Source organism: Phoca vitulina, unplaced genomic scaffold (genome assembly GCF_004348235.1).
Source record: "Phoca vitulina isolate PV1807 unplaced genomic scaffold, GSC_HSeal_1.0 scaffold9, whole genome shotgun sequence".
Classification (NCBI taxonomy): Eukaryota; Metazoa; Chordata; class Mammalia; order Carnivora; family Phocidae; genus Phoca; species Phoca vitulina.
The window spans coordinates 15794503-15814298 of record NW_022589712.1 but is presented as its reverse complement, the minus strand read 5'-3'; the positions used below and the strand labels follow the sequence as shown (position 1 = coordinate 15814298).

The window sequence follows — 19796 nt, the reverse complement described above, 5'->3', positions numbered from 1 at the left end:
GATGTAGTGTTCCATGATTCATTGTTTTCATATAACACCCAGTGCTCCATGCAGTACGTGCCCTCCTTAATACCCATCACCCAGCTAACCCATCCCCCCACCCCCCTCCCCTCTAAAACCCTCAGTTTGTTACTCGGAGTCCATAGTCTTTCATGGTTCGTCTCGCTCTCCGATTTCCCCCCCTTCATTTTTACCTTCCTTCTCCTAATGTCCTCCATGCTCTTCCTTATGTTCCACAAATAAGTGAAACCATATCATAATTGACTTTCTCTGCTTGACTTATTTCACTTAGCATAATCTCCTCCAGTCCCATCCATGCTGATGCATCTTACCACTAGCATGCAGGTACTTAAAGCCTGTTGACTAACACTGGGGAAAAATTGTATCCTATAAATGACACGTATAAAAGATTATTTAAGCCTAAACCTTTAACACGTGTTTGCTGAACCAGACTCCCATCTAGTATTCTCTTAGCCCTCAGATCTTTTTTTTTTTTTAATTTGAATCAGTATTTATTGAGTACCTACCTAACCCCCTGCACTGTGCTAAGGACCCAGAATGCAAGAGTAAATAATACATATGATTCCTGCTTCCTAGGAGGTTATAGTCCAGTGGGAGAGTCTAAAAGGGTGAATACGTACCAGTCCGTAATGGACTGTGGTAGAGGCCGAGTGGGGTGAAGAGTGGAAAGACAAAGGGGAGAGAGAGGGGCTGTCTAGGAAGGAGAGAGAAGGCTTCCCAGAGCAGAAGACCTGGGATGGAGTCTGGGGGCTGAGGAGGCAGATGGGGCAGGAGTAGCACATGCAAAGGCCCTGAGACTTGAGCCAGCATACCTCAGCTCAGACCTCTATTGTCAGTTGTTCAGCCTGGCTGGAACATGGGATGGAGCTGGGGGGAGGTGGAGGTGTGCAAGGTAAACCAGAAGGAGAAGCGGCTGGAGTTGCAGAAGGTATGAGCTTGATCCTGCAAGCTACAGGAAGGACCTTCAGCAATGAAATATTTGCCTTTTTTTTTTTATTAAGATTTTATTTATTTATTTGACAGAGAGCGAGAGAGGGAACACAAGCAGGGGGCAGTGGGAGAGGAAGAAGCAGGCTTCCTGCTAAGCAGAGAACCCGATGCGGGGCTCGATCCCAGAACCCTGGGCTCATGACCTGAGCTGAAGGCAGATGCTTAATGACTGAGCCACCCAGGTGCCCCAAAATGTTTGCCTTTTAAAAAGAGAATTCTGCCTTGATGTGGAAACTGAAGTAGGCTGTCCATCTAGTCTGGGGGAGAGATGATAATGGCCTGGATTGAGACAATAGTGGGAGGGGGTCATTATTGGGATCCCACGGGACTGTGATGGATGAAAACAGGAGAAATTTAGAATGATGTCCTGATAGCTAACTTGGGCAGGTAATGTCAGTGACAACCAGAATAAGAACTTGATTAAAGAACAGTTATGGGGGAAGACTGGTGAGTTCGAGGCATGTTGGGTTGCTCGGTCTGTGGGCACATTGGGGAATCGTCAGATGGACAGTTAACATTAGAGGTCTGAGGCTTGGGAGAGGAGTGGCTTAAGGATATAAAATTGAACACTATCCCCTTATAGGTGGTAGTTAAAGCTAAGGAAATTGCTCTACTAGTTGTTGGTAGGGTAGTTTACGCAGATTACGCAGTTAAATTTTGTTCTACAGCTTTGTCAGAGTGAATGTCTTGCTGTTAAGTGTCTCTAAGTGATGGGGATTTCGGTATATATGATAAAAAAATTTTTTTCTAGAGCTCAAATAATTCATTTATAAAGAAAAAAACCTTGATTTGGTTTTGCAAATGATGCTGGCCTTATTTTTTCTCCTAGAACCTTCCTCAAGATCACATAAAGTTTTGAAGACCAGTGGTAAGTCCTGAAATATCTTTCTTTTTTTCATTCTTGCTGATATTCACTAAGTCAAACCATACAAAAACATAAACACCAGATAAATTACAGAGGACAAATTTTATTAACTTCTATAAGTAATAGTGCCCCATTATATGATGTAAAGCCAAATGACATAAAATGTCTACAATATAGATAACTGGCATAAAAAGATTAATATCCCTATTATGTAAAGAAACCCCATACATCAAAGAGAAGAGACAAAGGACTCTCTTTTAAAAGGCAGAGGGGCACCTGGGTGGCTGAGCTGGTTAAGCATCCAACTCTTGGTTTTAGCTCAGGTCGTGATCTCATGGGCATGGGATTGAGCCCTGCATCAGGCTCCATGCTCAGTGCGGAGTCTGCTTCAGATTCTCTCTTTCTCTCTCAAATAAATAAATAAAACCTTTTAAAAAGGATAATAAAAGAAAGGCAGAGAATATAATTCAGTTTCACAGAAAAAAAAACACAAGCCGTCGATAAAATTTATAAATGGTCATCCATGTTAGTAATCAGAAAAATCATACATTTAAAGGAGATAAATAGGGGAAAGCTGTGAGCTCAACCAAAAAATAGAGAAAAACAGGCACTCCAAAACGAATGGTGTCTAAATTTCTGCAACCTTTTTGGAGCAAAATTTGGAGCACTTAAATTTAAAATCCACATTTGCCCTTGACAATTACACTTTTTTCACTTTTATAAATTTCACAGTATATACTTCTTGTATAAAAGTGCTCCCCCAAAGCGTGGCTAGACCCAGGTATGTGTGTGTGTGTGTTCTTTGCAGCATTTGTAATAGGGCAGCACATAAAATGCCCATCTAGTGGGAAAGAGTTAAATAAATTGTAGTATATCCTGGAATGCTACGTGGAATATTCTGCAGTTTCTGTCAGAAACAATGGAGTACCTCCTTCCCTACTGACAAGCGTGTGCACATACATTTAGCAGGAAACGCAATGCTGCATATTGCACCTTTATTTTATAAACAAAACCGTGCATCGTGGTGGGCTAGGGGCAGTGGGTATGGGAGCTGGAAAGAGGACCATCGACTGCTAAGTATGATAACTTCCACGGGGTGGGATTTCTGGAGAGGATTCGATCAGTGTTTACTTTATATGCTTCCGTAATTAAACAGTGTTTAAAGATGAGCCACACATCAGCGAGGTATCTGAAGGGGCGTCTGTAAGGATGTGGCTATGTACAAGTCCCCCAGAAACCCACCTTTACTGCTCCTTAGCACAGCGCCAAGGTGACCCCAGTGATAAATGCTGTCTGTGTCATTCAGGGAAAACCAGTAAAATGTTTAAAAATTAACAGAAGCATAGTCTTATGTTTAAGTGATTCTCATGGCTTAGGGTGCGTATTTCAGATAATACATATTTGGGGAGAAGATTTTGAGACTTATTAACATGAATCAGTCTGTTGCTCTCAGGGATTAAGAAAGGTACTTGACACTCAGATGTATGTAAGGTTTTGTTTTTGTTTTTGTTTTTTTTTTTTTTACATATACTACAGGATATATAATGAAGATAACTGAGAGGCATTTTCTTTTTTTTTTTTAAGATTTTATTTATTTGACAGAGACAGAGATAGTGAGAGCAGGAACACAAGCAGTGGGAGTGGGAGAGGGAGAAGCAGGCTTCCCCCTGAGGAGGGAGCCCGATGTGGGACTCGATCCCAGGACCCTGGGATCACTACCTGAGCCGAAGGCAGACGCTTAACGACTGAGCCACCCAGGCGCCCCGAGAGGCATTTTCTGAGAATTAAAGGTCTAAAGGGTCCAAAAGCCTCTCGGGCTTCAGTTATTAACGAGTTTTAAAATCCTATAAAATAGGGGTGCTTACCTATGTATGAGATATGTTTTTAATCCTCAAAAATTCTTTTAAAACCCTTTTATTTTTCAGAAACAGCACAAGACATCCAAAAGGTAAGCACAATTACATTTCTTATTTTGAAATGTTTACTTAGGCACCCCTTATAGGTACCCTTATATATCTCATCCCCAGCCTATATTCCAATGTAAACAATTATTTTACATTTTGAGATGGACTTAAGGACTGACTCATCCTTATAACCTCCTCCCTCCCCCTGCTTCATTTCTCAGAACTAAGGCAATGATTTCTTGATCCCCCTCTTACCCCACCTCTGACCTCAAAAGCTGTAAGGTTACCTAGGGTACATGTACCCTAAGTGCTAGTCTGGTGCACCCGACTTTGTCACAAGACCAAGGCTCCTGCCTCCCAAATGTTGGCCCCTTCTCAAAGCGTTAGCCTTCAGTCACAGAGATCCCCTTCTAAGAATATGGTCCTGCTGCTGGTATAAGAAGTATGATCCTATGTCCTATAATGAAACTTCACTATATGAAGTTGGGGCTTTTCTTCCTCTGATAAAAGATTAGGAGAGGGGGCATAAAAATGGTATGCTCTATTGGAAGATGTATATCCAAATGTATTACCTATGAAGAAGAGATATTGTATCCTGACCTGAGTAAACCATGTCTAATTGTCTACAGACCAATTGTCTAAGTTAACAACTCTTAGAGAACTGATGGTGGTTTCTTGCTTAATGTTCTGTATCTCTGAGGATGTGGTTATGAAACTCTCTCCCCACAATTCCACTGCGTCGCTCCTTAGCACAGGGCCCAAGTAACCCTGCTGATAAACTCCGTACCTTTCCAATAAATCCAATAAAATGTCTAAAAATCAGCAATCTTACATCAAAGTAATTTTCTTAAAATTGGAGCATGTGAATTTCTTTCGGGTAGTATATATTTTTGTTTGGAAGCTTTTGAAACTTATTAGTTGGTTATTGTTCTGAAATATAGCATGAGATTTTGATTTGTTTTTAATCTACATTGTTTCCATAAACAAACACTGCAGAAGGCGCCCAGCTCTTTAAGGCTGCCAAACTAGGATCATGGAGCTAAGCCCTGCTCAGTACCAGGTGCGGGGATCACTCCACCAGCCCTAAAGATGGAATCTCAAGAGCTTGTTGGAAACTTTCGACAATAGTGATCAAGCCAAGTCTCCATATGGGGACTAACTAAACCTTATAAAATTTGAAGACAAGAAAGAAGTAAAGCCATGTACTTTTTTCTTAGTGGTAAAATTCCATCTCCTAACACTAATGAACAACACCAAATGCAAGGAGAATAGATTTACTAATGGTTAAAGAGTTTATAACAGGAAATATTCCTTAATAATAGCTTCACATTTCTCCCAGAATACATATTTCAAGGCCATGCATGCGTGTGTGTGTGTGTGTGTGTGTGTGTGTGTGTGTGTGTGTGTGTGTGTAGAGACAGAGAAAGGGGAAGGAGGGAGAGAGAGAGCAAGAGCAAAAAAGAGGGGGGCAGTTAAGGTCATATACATGCTGTGGATTCAGACATGGATTCAAATCCATTTCTGTCAATCCTAAGCTGTATGACTTACAAGCAAGTTGTTAGAAAACTTAGTTTTCTAACTTATGGAATTATTATAAAGACTAAATGCAAAAATATATTTTTAAAAGTACTGAGTACAGGAGTGCTTAGCTGGCTCAGGTGGTGGAGCATGTGACTCTCGATCTCAGGGTTGTGAGTTCGAGCCCCATGTTGGGTGTAGAGATTACTTAAAAATAAAATCTTAAAAGAAAAAAATGCTTAGTACAGAATCTGGAACAAAGCAAGTGCTTCACAAATGATAGCTATTATCATTTTATTATTAATAGCCATAATGCTAAGAATATAGAAAAACAGTGGGGAAAAATGTTCATCACGGCTCTAGTGAAATCAAGGTATCTAAACCAGACACTTCTATGTTGTGCATAATATACATACTGATTATTTCTCAATCTAAGAGCTTCTTCAGTTCTCCTGAAGATTTCGTGTAAAATTTCAGTTTCCAAAGTTCCAAGCAATTACCTTAAAAATATATTTTGATATTAAATATTCAGGTTTCCTAGTTTTCTAAAATGTCTGGGAATCTTTCTGGGATGGAAGATTTTAAGACTTCTGGCTGTTCACAGAATCCTTTTGTTACACTTTCAAAGTGTTTTGTCATGATTTCACAAGTTAATACTAACTTGTTTTTTAAAAATGTAGTTCCTGGGTGTCTGTATTTTATAAACATGGTACCAGTACAATCTGAGTAAGAAAAAGGGAGAGATACTAAAGGGTAAAGAAAAAAATAGAGCCATAAATAAAATGTAATACTATATATGTATATGTGTGTGTATATATCCGTATGTGTGCATATTCATACTTTTCTAGGCCTCAAATGGTCCACAGTTTGACCATGTGAAAAAAAGCAAAAGATTAAATGACTAATTAGATTATTTTTAGTTTCAAATTTTAATGGAAAAATAACATTCAGGATGAAATTTTATTCTTGCCCTCCCTACACTTCTCTTCCCTCCCTGATAGACAGGCAGGCAGGCCGGCCAGCAGATAGAAAGACATATTGATAGGAGGTTATTCCAGGGCAATATATATATATCCCAGTTTCATTGACAAGTGAGGAAAAGTTCTTGCTAACTTAACATTTCTAATAGGTTACAAAAAATATTCCTAATAGTGTTTGGGTCAGAAAATACGCCCCTGGTACTAATGAGTCTGGTCTCAACCCTTTCAACTCTTTGAAGCTAATCCTTATACCTATGGAGGGCATCAGAGGGCAGTCTGCTCCCTGTCTGCACAATTGAGCTCCATCAAGAAAGGTTCCAAGTTATAAAAGACCCCGTTGGTTTTTTAATTAGAAATTGTTAATGTCACTCATATTTTATTTCCTAATAGGCATCTAAATATTACTTAATTAAATGTATTTTGAAAGAAAGTAAAACGTTCATTAGCTCAAGCGTGGATTAAGTTACATGTCTGCAACAAAGGCTCTTTGCCTAGAATCTATAAACCAAGGCAATGTCAGTCAGGTCTATGACAAGTCTGCAGATTTCAGAGAAAGCCTTAAGGTGTGCAGTCGGATTACTGACTGAGCTTCTGGTATACCAGAAACCACAATAAAACTCGTAGCAATCAAGCCTCAAATAGAAACCAGATACAATGGCCCTTGATACCTAGATATGTTCATTTATAGAATGTTATTTACCAAGTGCACATCGGAATTATTTGGAGTATTTAAGAGTTTTCTGTATTTTGCTGATTCCCTGCACCGGGCTAAGGGATTTAGAGTCAGACTTAGTTTGCGTCCTAGCCTTTCTGCTGACTGGGGAGAGCCTGGATTTCCTTACTGTGAAATTAGTACAATCATGTCTAATTCATAGAGTGATTATAAACGTTAAGTGTGGAGAATGTCTGCACATGGCCTAGCCTGTTTCTAAGTAAATATCAGTTCCTGTCCTTTCTGCCCCCTTTTGCAAAAATCCAAAGTGCTTTTCAACCTCATTAAAATCAACAACATTTACTGATCATTTGCTTTAAGACTATTATAGTCCAGTGGGAGAGGCAATGTGTAAACCCAGGAGAGTGTCCTAAGTTATGTGCCCATGTCACTGCAGTTCAATCAGTATGTTTCTATCCACCTCAGGTTTCCAGAGAGGAAGGGTCTCGCCAGCGGACCTCAGCGGGGCCGTCTCCCGCCCCAAGGAGCAGCCAGCCGAGCAGTTCTGCCATCATCAGCGTGCTTCGTGGGGGTGGGGCCATCAGAAACATCTGGACGGACCACCAGATCAGACAAGCCTTGTTCCCGAGTCGTCGGTCCCCTCAGGAGAACGAGGATGATGAAGATGATTATCAGATGTTCGTGCCATCCTTCTCCTCCTCAGATCTGAACTCTACCAGACTTTGTGAAGATAGCACTTCCAGTCGCCCTTGCAGTTGGCACATGGGACAGATTGAGCCCACAGAGACCACCAGCTCTGGCCACCGGGTGGTCAGGCGGGCCAGCAGCGCTGGCGAGAACAACACATGCGCTCCTGAAATAAGAATTAGGGACAGTGGTGGCTCTCAGTACAGCCCCCGACGGGAACTGCAGAGTGACCCTAAAACAGAAGGGCAGGACGGAATGACTCCCTTTGGGTCATCTGTGGAGTTGACTATTGATGATATAGACCACGTCTATGATAACATAAGTTATGAGGACTTAAAACTAATGGTTGCTAAACGGGAAGAAGCTGAATCCACACCCCCCAAAACAGCCAGGGACTCTGTTCGCCCCAAGAGCACGCCAGAGCTCGCCTTCTCAAAGAGGCAAGCTGGCCCCGAGAAGAACTCTCTGCACACAGAGAGGGATGGAGCTCTAACAGGTCACCAGGCGTCGAACCAAAGCGCACATGAACTCCAGATGGTGGAGGAAAACATCTACGATACCATAGGGCTCCCGGATCCGCCCTCCCTGGATTTCAAGTGCAGCAGCCTGAAGCGCCCCAAGAGGAGCACCTTCTTAGGGCTGGAAGCCGACTTTGCGTGCTGTGACAGTCTGAGGCCCTTTGTCTCCCAGGATAGCCTCCAGTTCAGCGAGGACGAAACTCCTTACCCCCAGGGACCCTCCGATAATGATTATTTGAGTTTGCTCTATAACTCTTTCAGCTGTAACCTGTCTGTAGGTGATAAATCTATATCTGATAAACTGTCTGAAGAAGTAGACGAAATCTGGAATGACCTGGAAAATTACATCAAGAAAAACGAAGTCAAAGCGAGAGACCGGCTCCTCGCAGCCTTCCCTGTCAGCAAGGAGGACGTGGCAGACAGGCTGCACTCCGAGAGCACCCCCGAGCTGGGCAGAGACGCCGCGCGCTCCCTGTCTACCCTCTCGCTTCCCGAGGGCCATGCTTTCCTCACGCCGCTGAAGGACAAGCCCGGCAGAGGTGGCCGGACCCGCTGCCCGTTTGAGGAGGACCTGATTTCTAAAGAGGGCTCCTTTATGAGTCTTAACCGGCTGTCTCTGGCCAGTGAAACGCCTCCCATGGAAAACCCCTACGACTTGGCCAACAGCAGTCTCTCCCAGACAGACTTGGAAAACCCTGACCCTGGGCTGGATGCCACAGATAAGACGAAAAGCAGGGTTTTTATGATGGCCAGGCAATACAGTCAGAAGATCAGGAAGGCAAACCAGCTTTTAAAAGCGAGGAGCCCAGAGCTGGAGCAGGCGCTGGCCGGCCATCAGCACAAACCCACACACAGAGACCTGGCCGCCATCTTAGAAGAGAAGAAGCAAGGGGGCCCTGCCATCGGTACGTTCCTTCACACTGCCTTCCCTCCTTCTTGAAAGTAGGATGTGAGGGCAGCTTTCAGGTTCTAAAAGTCCTTGGAACGGTGAGAACATTGCCACCCAGACATTCATTCTCTCAAAGTGAGACCACAGCTTTACTAACAAACACTGATTCTTTTCCCACTTGAGCTCACGGAGTCGCCCGAGTTGGAGCAAGATTCGGTCTCGGAGGGTTTTGTTGTTTGTGTCACATTGTCACTACCAGACTTGATGTTTTAAGGAGTTTTCTCTGATCTGAAGTGTGAAAAGTAGCAATCCGTTGAACTCGTGGCAGGTAGAGCTTTTCCCTGTGTATCGCTGTGTTGGGAGGAGTCATGGCTCATGTCGGCTTTGAAGATTCGGAAGCCTGTGGAATAGGGTTGCTCCAGAGTCCCAACAAACATGCCCACTCATCCTAACAGATGAAAAGGAGTCCTTTCACACTATATCCTCAGGCATTTTCTCACGTATTTCTCTTACCAGTTGACTTTTTGTTTAATAGTTGCCGTACAACAGCCGGTGTCATGCATTTAATACTATCTCCCTTTAGTATTCTCGGGTAGCTTCCAAAAAGTGTGATTCTTTCCGTCAAGCCTCCTTTGTGGGGCAGAAAACCAGGATCTCAGGTATGATATTGGTAGGATTAGGGCTAAAGGTTTGACTTCTTTCTCTGTTATAAAGAAGTGCAGAGACCAAACTTGGCAGCGAGACACTGATCTCGGTTGAAGAACACAGGTGTGAATGAGACACGTGATTGTCATGGGAAGAAGAAACCCCAGGGCCCTGGCTCTCTCCTCAGGAGCTTTTCACCTCTGGACGCAGTGAGATTTCTGGGGTTAAGCCCCGGAATCTGCAATTTAAAACAATGTGGACTTTTGAGCCTATTTTAAGATTCCCTGGCCTAGATTTTCTGACAAAGGACACCCTTGGTATCAAATGAGAGGAGACCTTTCTCCAGTTAAAAGTAAAAGCCCGATGGCTCAGTATCAAGGCACACTGAGACAGGTAGTAGGACGGTGACATGGCTCATCTGGCCAGATCGATGCCACTAACCCCCTTTCTTTGAGATTGATGTCTTTATCTCTGCGAAAACCAGAGAATAAGAAGGGGATCTCCAAATCCTAAATGAAGCCACAAGTTACAAGTTACGTGACAAGAATCTGTAGAGAATTTTTTTTAAGTTTGGGAGTATTTAAGAATTGTCTAAAGCTTTACTCTTTTTCTAGAGCTCCTCCTACAGTAAAGTTTCCTATCAAATAGGGAAGGTAAGCGCTGGAATTCGCTACCTGAAGGATTTTACACACTCTCTTGAGTTGTTCTTCTTTTTAAATAAAGGTGAAAAGTGAATTTTATATGAATGTAAGAGACTAGATGGCATATATTTTTCTCCTTGCAAGAATATGCTGGAGTTAATTCATGTCCCTTTTCCAGCACTAGCGTTACTAAGCTGGTTTGTTGTTACCCATGGAAAAAGTGACTGAGTTCCAGTTGTGAAGGACCCTGTGGGGGCATAGATGGCGTTGGAAGCAGTGGTATGTGGGCAATGCAACCACTGACTGAACCTGGGCTAGAGAGAGAATAGAATAGGGTTTCTGATGATCATGGATCATGCCAGTAGACTATTGTTTCAGGAGTGGTAATTGCCTGAGCCAGGTTGTTTTGAATATGGACCATCCATTAAAATGCAGAACTCAAACCTTGATAGAAGCATGTCCTCCAATGCTGAATCATTAGGGCTTACAACTACCTTGAGTAGTCTTCTTTTTTTACCCACCTTTTAAATATTCATAGATGTCCCTTTGGGGTTTTCTTTGGCTTCTTTTTACTTTTGGTTTGTTCTCCTTTTGGTTTTGCCTACGATGTCTTCTTGGGATCCCACGGGATCTTTTCTCAGCTCTGCGTCTGGGTCCTTTTAAAAGGACCCATGGTGGGCTACTACCGACGTTCTCCCCAACCAAGAGGAGGAGATCTCTCCAAAGTCATCTTCTGAGAATGGGGTCTCCCCCGCTATCTGGCAGGAGCACGTCCCTAGGGCCTGCCATCTCTCGGACCTGAGGAATCTTCCATCTGGGTGGATCGAGACCACTTCCTGTGCCCACTAGGCTTTCAATCAGTTGACATGATGACTCCTTTTCTCTCTCTCGTTTATCTGGGCACAGGACGTCGTAATCGAACGGACCGATTCTCCAGACTTCTTCGTATGGGCCTTGCCACTTTGCCAGGAGCTTGCTCTCGGTGTTGTACGGAAGGAGGAACGCCCTATTCACCTGCTGAAACTCTCGAGCACCTTTATTGAACTCTCTGGCGGGGGTCTACAGGCCCCGGGTCAGATTTCTGCCTCTAAGTCACCCATCCAGGTCTAGTTACTCCCACCGTCCAGAGCTTGTTGTAGTATGCCAACATTCTTGTTCAGTCAGACCTCCCTCCTCATAGTCTTGGAGGCCAACGAGGCCTTTGGGTTCCCTTTTTTGGTGATGTTTTACATGGGGGAAAACTCCATACAGGCTTGAGGGATTTTTCCTTTTTGTGCAGCGAAGGCAAAATCACATTTTATGCTTTGGTCTACATCTCAAGTAGCATCAGAAGCTTTGATTTTAATCCTCTGTCTTGAAAACAGTTTATTTCATACTTTTCTCAGCAAGGATCATTTCCAGTTTTTATCTGGAATCCTAAGAATGCCCCCTTTTAAACTTACAAAAGAGAAATAAACCAGAGACAGCCCTGAGGTTGTCACATAATAATAATATACATATTCTATAAAGGGTATTAATGCCAGAACTGGGATGATGGGGTACTTTGATCCACCTGGCTAATACTAAGGTTTTTAGACTGGAGATGTCTTCTTGGGCTGGCTATTTCCTACACATCTGGGTAAAGCAAGCTAATGACAGTTGTTGCTTTGGAAGCATTCTCTTGTTCACATTGCCATCAAACAAGTTATAGAATGAGACAAACAAACAAACAAAAAATCCCTAAAACTTAGATAGGCACTGTATATTATCTACCCGTGAGATACTTTTTATTCCAAATTTATAAATGGTCAACTTTTTATTATCCAAAGATAAACTGGGCCCACTGTGAGTTATATATAGGAAGCATTTTAATCAAAGGCTACTTTCCTGCTGCTGCTGCTTTTTTTTTTTTTTGCTATGCCCCTGATTTTCTAGGCTGCCTGTCACTCTCTGTGGTATGGTCTTAGGGAAAGCACGTCCATTTTTAACACTATGCTTAAAATAAAAGGAGGAAGTCCAAAATTTATCTGAATAAGTAGTTCTCGAGACCAATTTGTATCTAGAATTATGCTTGGTGCTCTGTGAGGATTGTTCTCCAAGAGTAAATGCTCATGGACTAGCTGGAATGATAAACTAGCCCATGTTAAAAAAAAAACAAAAGAGAAAAACAGCAACATGAGATTGTGTGCATGCATGCCCATGCATGTGTGTGCAGCCAAGAGCTGAATATTATGGTCCACACTAAGTATATAAGACTTCAGAGAAGAGAAATGGGTTAGAAAATGATTCATGGAAGGGGTAGTGCTTATAGAGGGTCTTGAGTGGTAAATAGGATTTGATTAAGCAAAGGAAGAAGAAAGAGAGTGTGATTAGGAAGAAAGAGGCATGAGAAATACTGTGGATATTTTGAGTAATATGTGGTTTCAGATCATCTGGGCTATCACAGTCGGAAGTCAAAAGCCAATTTTTCATTACACGACTCTATGGTTAAACTTTGGTGCTGAAATAGTTGAACCAAATGTTTTAATTAGCTCTCATTACTTTCCCCCAAATTGCCATCTCATTGGAACCTTGTGAAAGTTCAGAACCTTCCTGACTTAGCTGTGGGATCACGTTCAGGGTCATCGTGTAGATGAGAATGGTTTGGGCAGAACGAGTTGATGTTCAGGTGGGACTGCTAAGCAGTGACTCTGTCCCAAGGTCCAGCTGCCTTTGTTTGGGCTTCACAGTTAATGAAACATTAGAGACTTCAGAATGGCTAACATGGGCACTTTGGTGTTCACGTAGACTTTCAGTCTCTTAAGGGGTTGCCAAATTTAATTGGTATCGAGAGTCTTTACTATGCCATTTAAGGAATAATAGCTCAAGTTTTTGTTACTAGAAATTCTAAACTATTATTCTCTGTTCTTCCAAGGAATTTGGACTTGAAAACCTGAAGGATCTGAATATAGGATCTATGAGAAGTTAAACATGATTTACCCTGATTTGGGGAGTTGGGAAGGCAAACAATTTGAGAAGGTTGCAATTAAAGGCACACCAGCAGGTGTCTTCTGTCCTCATAGAAGATAGAGTTGAAAGAAATGGCAGAAACTCAACTAAATATTTTGTTTAAATTCAAGGAGGAATTTACTAACAATAGGTTACTAAAAATATAAATAGCTTAAGAAGAAAATGCAATGTCACTTGCTGGTCATCGTACATGGGATAGATCCCTTTTGTAGAGGCTGTGTAAGATGTGGTCTGGGCAATTTATAGGATGCATGGAATTCTTTGATTCTAGGGCGGTCGTGTGGATACCTGGATTGGGGTGATGGTGTGTGTGGGCGGGGGGCAGCTCTTGAAATTGACATCTCTGGGCTCTGTCTCTTAAATCATTCCTGGCCTAAGAGAGTATTCTGTCCATAGCAGCGTTCTGTTAATGTCTTTAGAAATGTAGAAATGTCTGTACTCAGAAGGAGGGTAGAGAGGAGAATGGCCTCCTAGCTGAATTTGAAGTGGCAATAGCTTTCACGGATATAACAGTCAAATCCTGTTCTGGACAAATACCAGAGAGTATTACATTATCAATTACATGCATAGATGATTCATTCTCGATATCTTGGGGGCATAGACTTTAGTGCCTGGCTTCTTGGGTATGGGAAAGAAGATGTGGCTCAGTCAATACACATGGTTTTGAAATCCTGGAAGGGAGGGCCTCCTGTAGATACTTGTTTCCCAGATGATAGCAGTGAATAGCTGCCCAGAAACAAGAAATACAGGATCAGCGACCAGGAGTGGACTCTTCTGGGAGTCCTTGTCTGAGAGAGATTAAGTCTAGTGAGAAGCCAGGGGCAGCCACTGCATGGTGGAGTGTGTCATCTTCCTTTTAATGACTACTTGAGTTATTTGTCATTGACCAGGGTTTAAGTACTGACCTTCTTGTTTTTATGATGCCTGTTTTTTAGCACTTTTCATGCTTGTAAAGAACACTAGAAATTTTCATTACAAATAGTGAACATTTGCAGACCTAAAATAAAATAATCCAGAATTCGATCAAATTAAATGAACCTGTAGGTGACCTTTTTTTACATTTTTATGTCTTACTAAACTATGGATTATTTTGTTAGTTCGCATTGCTTAGTATTCAATGGTGACTCACCTTCAAACTTAAAGGTCCTATCTATTTAAATTTTTTAAATCTGTCTGTTAGGATGTTAGATTTTTTTTTTTTTTTATCTTTGCATGTGGAAATAATTCTCTGTACATTTATTGTTTCCATATTTGCCTTCCAGGTGCCAGGATTGCTGAGTATTCCCAACTGTATGACCAGATTGTATTCAGAGAGACTCCCTTCAAGACTCAGAAGGATAGCTGGGCCAGCCCTCAAGAACCCTGCCACCTCAGGTCCACATCACCTTCCCAGGCCCAACATAGCAGCGAGGACTGGCTTTTGCATTCAACCTACAGTAACGGAGAGTTAGTGGATTTCTGTCCCCTGCCAGAGCCAGACTTGAAGTCGAAACATCCTACTTTAGCGATCAATGCAAAAAGCATTCCAAGACAGCTGTCCGCAGCTTGCTCTGTGCCTTCTCTTCAAACCTCCGACCCTCTGCTGGGCTCCTTGCAGAGACACAGTGTCATAGTCAGTCAGCCCAACAAAGAGAACTCTTTTCAGGGCCACCTCTACAACTCTTTGGGTCGCAAAGGCCTCAGTGCTAAATGTCAGCCGTACAGCAGGTCCCAGTCCTCTTCCTCCATCTTGATAAACAAGTCGGGGGACTCCATCAACTACCCTGGGGAGACGGGAAAGAGACAGCTGCTGTCTTCACACAAGAGTTCGAGGTGTGAGAGTCCCCAGGATTTGCCGCCAGGAATGGCTGACTCATGTCCGCAGGGCACTGAAAAACGCTCCGATCTCACGCTCCGAGACTCACAGAAGGTTCTGGTAGTAAGTAGAAATTTACCCTTCAATGCCCAAATAGCGACCCAGAACTACTTCTCCAATTTCAAAGAGACTGAAGGAGACGAAGACGACTATGTGGAAATCAAGTCCGAAGAGGACGAGTCGGAGCTAGAGTTGTCGCACGGCCGGAGGAAGACATCGGCCCCGGGGACCGTGGAGGCTGACTTCCCCGAGGACGCCTGCGGCAGCAGCACCCCTTACTCCTTGCATAGTCCGTGCACCCCAAAAAAGCCAGTAAGCGACAAGCTGGGGCTGCCCCCCTACCTGACGTCGTACAGCGATTCGGACAAACTGAATGACTATCTCTGGAGGGGGCCGTCTCCCAACCAGCAAAATATCGTCCAGTCGCTGAGGGAGAAATTCCAGTGTCTCAGTTCCAGCAGCTTTGCCTGAGGCTCTTCGGAGAAGCCGCCCGAGTCCGCGTGGCGTGATGCTCGTGAAGGGCCGATACCCGGAGGGGTTTTCCATGTACCAGATTAAAACAGTTTTGTAATAACCGGGCGTGTCAACCATGCTTTCTTTTACACAACAACTCTTTGGAACGGCCGCCAAGCCAGCCGGGACTGCACGGTCTAGCCGGCGTCGGCATCTCACGGCGTGTCTTCCTGATGCTGACTGCCTTCGTGTTTCACGTAAGTCAACCTGACTTGGAAAGTTCTAGGCTTTTTTTTTTTTTTTTTAACGTGATGGCCGTGACATTTTGTCCCGTGCCCTTGGCAATAATGCCCAGAGTCTAAGAAACGCAGTGGCCCTCGCCTGTCATCCAGAAGCCACGAGTAGTTTTGATTCTAGGACCCAAAGGCAGCAAGGAGGCTTTTCCACATGTTTAAAAAAAAAGAAAAGGAAGGAAAACTAAAGCTGTTTGAAGGATTAGGCTTATTATACCTGGCATTTTGGTTACATTCGGGACAAGACCCCAGAACAACGTTAAGCTAGAGATCCCTAGTTAGGAGTGTAAGTGCACACTGCCCGTCTCCTTCTGCATGGGTTACTCCTACATCCGTTCACTCTGTTGTAGAAATCGGGTACCTGTGGGACATCAGGAGGGAGCAAGACCTCTATAAGCAAATTCTCTATAAGCAAAGACCCTTACCTGTATTCCTGGACACGTTCTGGAGAATGCACTGCTTATCGTGCTTATTTTTGATTTGCTGGAGTAAAATGAATGATTTCCTCCAATGCTCAAAGGAAACTATAAGCAAGAAAATGCAGATTGACTTACCTGTTAGAAAGGATGGGGACAACTTGGTGATCTCCTCATATTCCAGTGGAAGGCAGGGGTGGAAATGGGAACTCTTCGTGCAATATTTTTGTGCGGATGTCTAATCAACACAAAGTAAGCCATGAGCTAAAATAAAACACTTTAGGGCCACCCTTTCCAGAGCAGTTTTTCCATGTGTACTTTCCCGAGTTTTGTACCTCAGCCAAATGACCTGATCCCAGCCTTGAGGATTTCGTTGGCTGCAGTGAAATTTATTTTCCAAACTCAACCTAACAGGGGGGCCTTCTCTCATTGTTTTGAGGCACATAAAAGAAAAGAGTCTTTGGCTACTAAGCTCTGACAAATACCATCTTTGATGTTGTCATTATGGTCTTCAAATAGCCATCCGTTGTGATAATCATGGACTAATCTAAGGCTTTATGGAAGGAAACAGAAAATCAAAAGCAAGACCTTGTGAGTCAAAAGCAAAAATCAAAGAAGCAAAAGAGAAAAGTGAAGGCCAATCTGTTGCTATTTTATAAAAATGTTCTATTTTATGGAAGACTCCAGTCAATACAACAAGGATGTTTTCTCAAACAAGAATGTTGTATTCTCCTTTCAAGCAATTTTACATTCTAGAACCCCTTCCCCAGTGGGCTCAGTTTGCATTAATATCTGTGTAGGAAAGGGGATCTGGGCTTTCTATTTGAAGGCAAGCTCTGATACTGATTGCAATCGGTGACATCTAACCATAATTCTTTTCCTCTTTTTAAAGTCCTGTGCCTCTCTTTCTTAACCATGAAGCATCAGATGTGACCATCCTTATTTTACAAACAGGTACCTACGGCACTCATTTTTCATTTTAAATAACAAAAATAACCCAAGTTTCTTGTTTCTCCATAAGATTCTTTCTTCTCGTAGCTTACAAAACCAAGTCCATGTTGAATGGCATGGTTCTAGAAACATTCCTGCTTTCACTGCCTTTCTTTAAACTTGATACAAGTTTTCAAGAGTAGGAGTATCAGAAAAGACAAGCCCTGTAGGAAAGTATGTTCTTAGTCTGCAAAACAAAGTTACCTGATTCTTCTTGTGCTAAGAATGGAGTTTCCTATTTTTGCCTTTTAGTTTGTACGACCCCCAATTCTATGTTGTCCATATATTACTGTGATGTCTTACTCTCAGAAATTATTAATTTTTCACACCAGTGTCTTGTTGCACGGCTTTGATGTTGCCTATAGGAGAATACCCTGCTGCACGAAGGTGGATGTCTTGCTGTATAAAATGTGTGGTTGTTTTAGGTTCTAGGACAAATCTTTAGCTTTATAGACCACTTCGGTCAGCCAGGATGCAGATTTTGAGAGCTGTGTGTATATGTATAATCATGTTTGTATTTTTTCTCAAAGTTACCAATTAAAAGCTTTTGTTTAAGATAGTTTCTTTTGGAGGTGGGGTAAGATTGTATATAATTGGGGGGAAAAGTTATATGTACTTAAAAGTATGTCAAGTTCTTATTAGGTCTCTGTACTGAAGGTTCCATTTTTTTTAAAAGTTCACTTTCACCTACTCTTTGTGCAAAAAAAAAAAATGCATCTAGGAAAAGATAGTTTAAATATTGTATATAAGATAATGAAAGTTAGTAATGCTCATTATTTAATAAAGTTTGTAAAGTACAAAGTAAATTATAGTGTGAATTCGTGTGTTTGTTCTAGGAAGGTCAAGATTTTTCCAAACTACACTGAGTTGTAATACTTTGTCTTGCCTTATGAACCATGCAGACAATGGTTCTGGGTTAATGACGATATACCATGTTTCAGTGTCAGCATATTTTCTGTATCTTTGGATTACTTTTAAAATACTGAATTTAATGTCTGGGATGGTATGTGTTTTCTTGATAGGTGGCTAAGTTAGATCAATCACTAGATTATCCTTTTTTTTTTATTTTGTAGTAACAGAAGACATCTTTTTTAACTATTTCATTATTGAATCAAAAAAATGAAAACTTTGGGGGCACAAATTAAGGTGGGTTTTTCTGTGTGTAATTTCATGTTCCAAATTTTTTTGACAAAAATTTTATAGAGAACAGAAGCATGTTAATATAAATTGGTAATTATAGATCATTTCTTAAGCAATTCTATTTTCAAATATAAGCATAATACCCTACCCCAACATAACAAAAATATATGTTGCCTAACTTTCTTTATACAGAGGAAAATAACTTTTAAATTTTTCTTGAGAGTGTTTTAAAGTGGAGAACTTCTAAACCTCACACTGAGGATCCATCACACCTTTTCTGCCTTGAGGTTGAAAGTAGGTGGGGTTTTCTGTAAGTTATGAAAGATCAATTTATTTTTTTTTTAAGATTTTATTTATTTGATAGAAAGAGAGAGAGCAAGCAAGAGAGCACGAGCAGGGAGAGCAACAGTGGGAGAGGGAGAAGCAGGCTCTCTGCTGAGCAGGGAACCTGATGCGGGGCTTGACACCAGACCTTGGGATCACGACCCAAGCCAAAGGCAGACGCTTAACCAACTGAGCCACCCAGGTGCCCCTTGAAAAGTCAGTTTAGAGAAGTAAATGATAGTAGAAAAACCATGCCCTATGTAAATTCCATACATAAATCCTTAGGGGACAGACAGAAAAATCTTAAAAATCAGGCTTGTAATGAACTATAAACACAGCTGTTAAACATGAGTATTTATTAACATTTGTTAAGTTTTCTTTTGTTAAAAGGAATTTTTTTAGGGACGCAGGAGTGGCTCAGTCAGTTAAGCGGCTGCCTTTGGTTCAATCAGGTCATGATCCCAGGGTCCTGGGGTCGAGTCCCGCATCGGGCTCCTTGCTCATCGAGGAGCCTGCTTCTCCCTCTGCCTTCTGCCTGCTCTGCCTTCAGCTCCTCCTGCTCGTGCTCTTTCTCTCTCTCTCTCTCTGTCAAATAAATAAAATCTTTTTTATTGTTATGTTAATCCCCATACATTACATCATTAGTTTTAGATATAGTGTTCCATGATTCATTGTTTGCGTATAACACCCAGTGCTCCATGCAGAACGTGCCCTCCTCAATACCCATCACCAGGCTAACCCATCCCCCCGCCCCCCTCCCCTCTAGAACCCTCAGTTTGTTTCTCAGAGTCCATAGTCTCTCATGGTTTGTCTCCCCCTCCGATTTCCCCCCTTCATTCTTCCCTTCCTGCTATCTTCTTCTTTTTTTTTTTTTAACATATAATGTATTATTTGTTTCAGAGGTAAAAATTAAAAAAACAAAACAAAACTTTTTTTTTAAAGATTTATTTGAGAGTGCATATGAGCCGGGGATGGGGGGGTGGAGCAGAGGGAGAGAGAGAATCCT

The 19796-nt window shown here is 42.2% G+C and overlaps 1 protein-coding gene across 6 annotated transcripts in view; it reads left to right on the top strand.

The window, feature by feature from the left end:
- The window catches only part of PLEKHG1 (pleckstrin homology and RhoGEF domain containing G1), a 223253-nt gene extending 205121 nt beyond the window's left edge, over nt 1–18132 (top strand). For 5 of the 6 annotated variants that reach the window (XM_032407664.1, XM_032407663.1, XM_032407662.1 and 2 more), the window contains 4 exons: nt 1841–1879; nt 3802–3824; nt 7417–9061; nt 14582–15782. In XM_032407664.1, the coding sequence (XP_032263555.1) occupies nt 1841–1879; nt 3802–3824; nt 7417–9061; nt 14582–15645 (2771 nt within the window). In that variant the 3' untranslated portion in view covers nt 15646–15782. Of the gene's footprint in view, nt 1–1840; nt 1880–3801; nt 3825–7416; nt 9062–14581 lie in introns of all 6 variants that reach the window. The other variant, XM_032407660.1, reaches the window with a different exon arrangement.
- Nucleotides 18133–19796: the final 1664 nt, after the last annotated feature.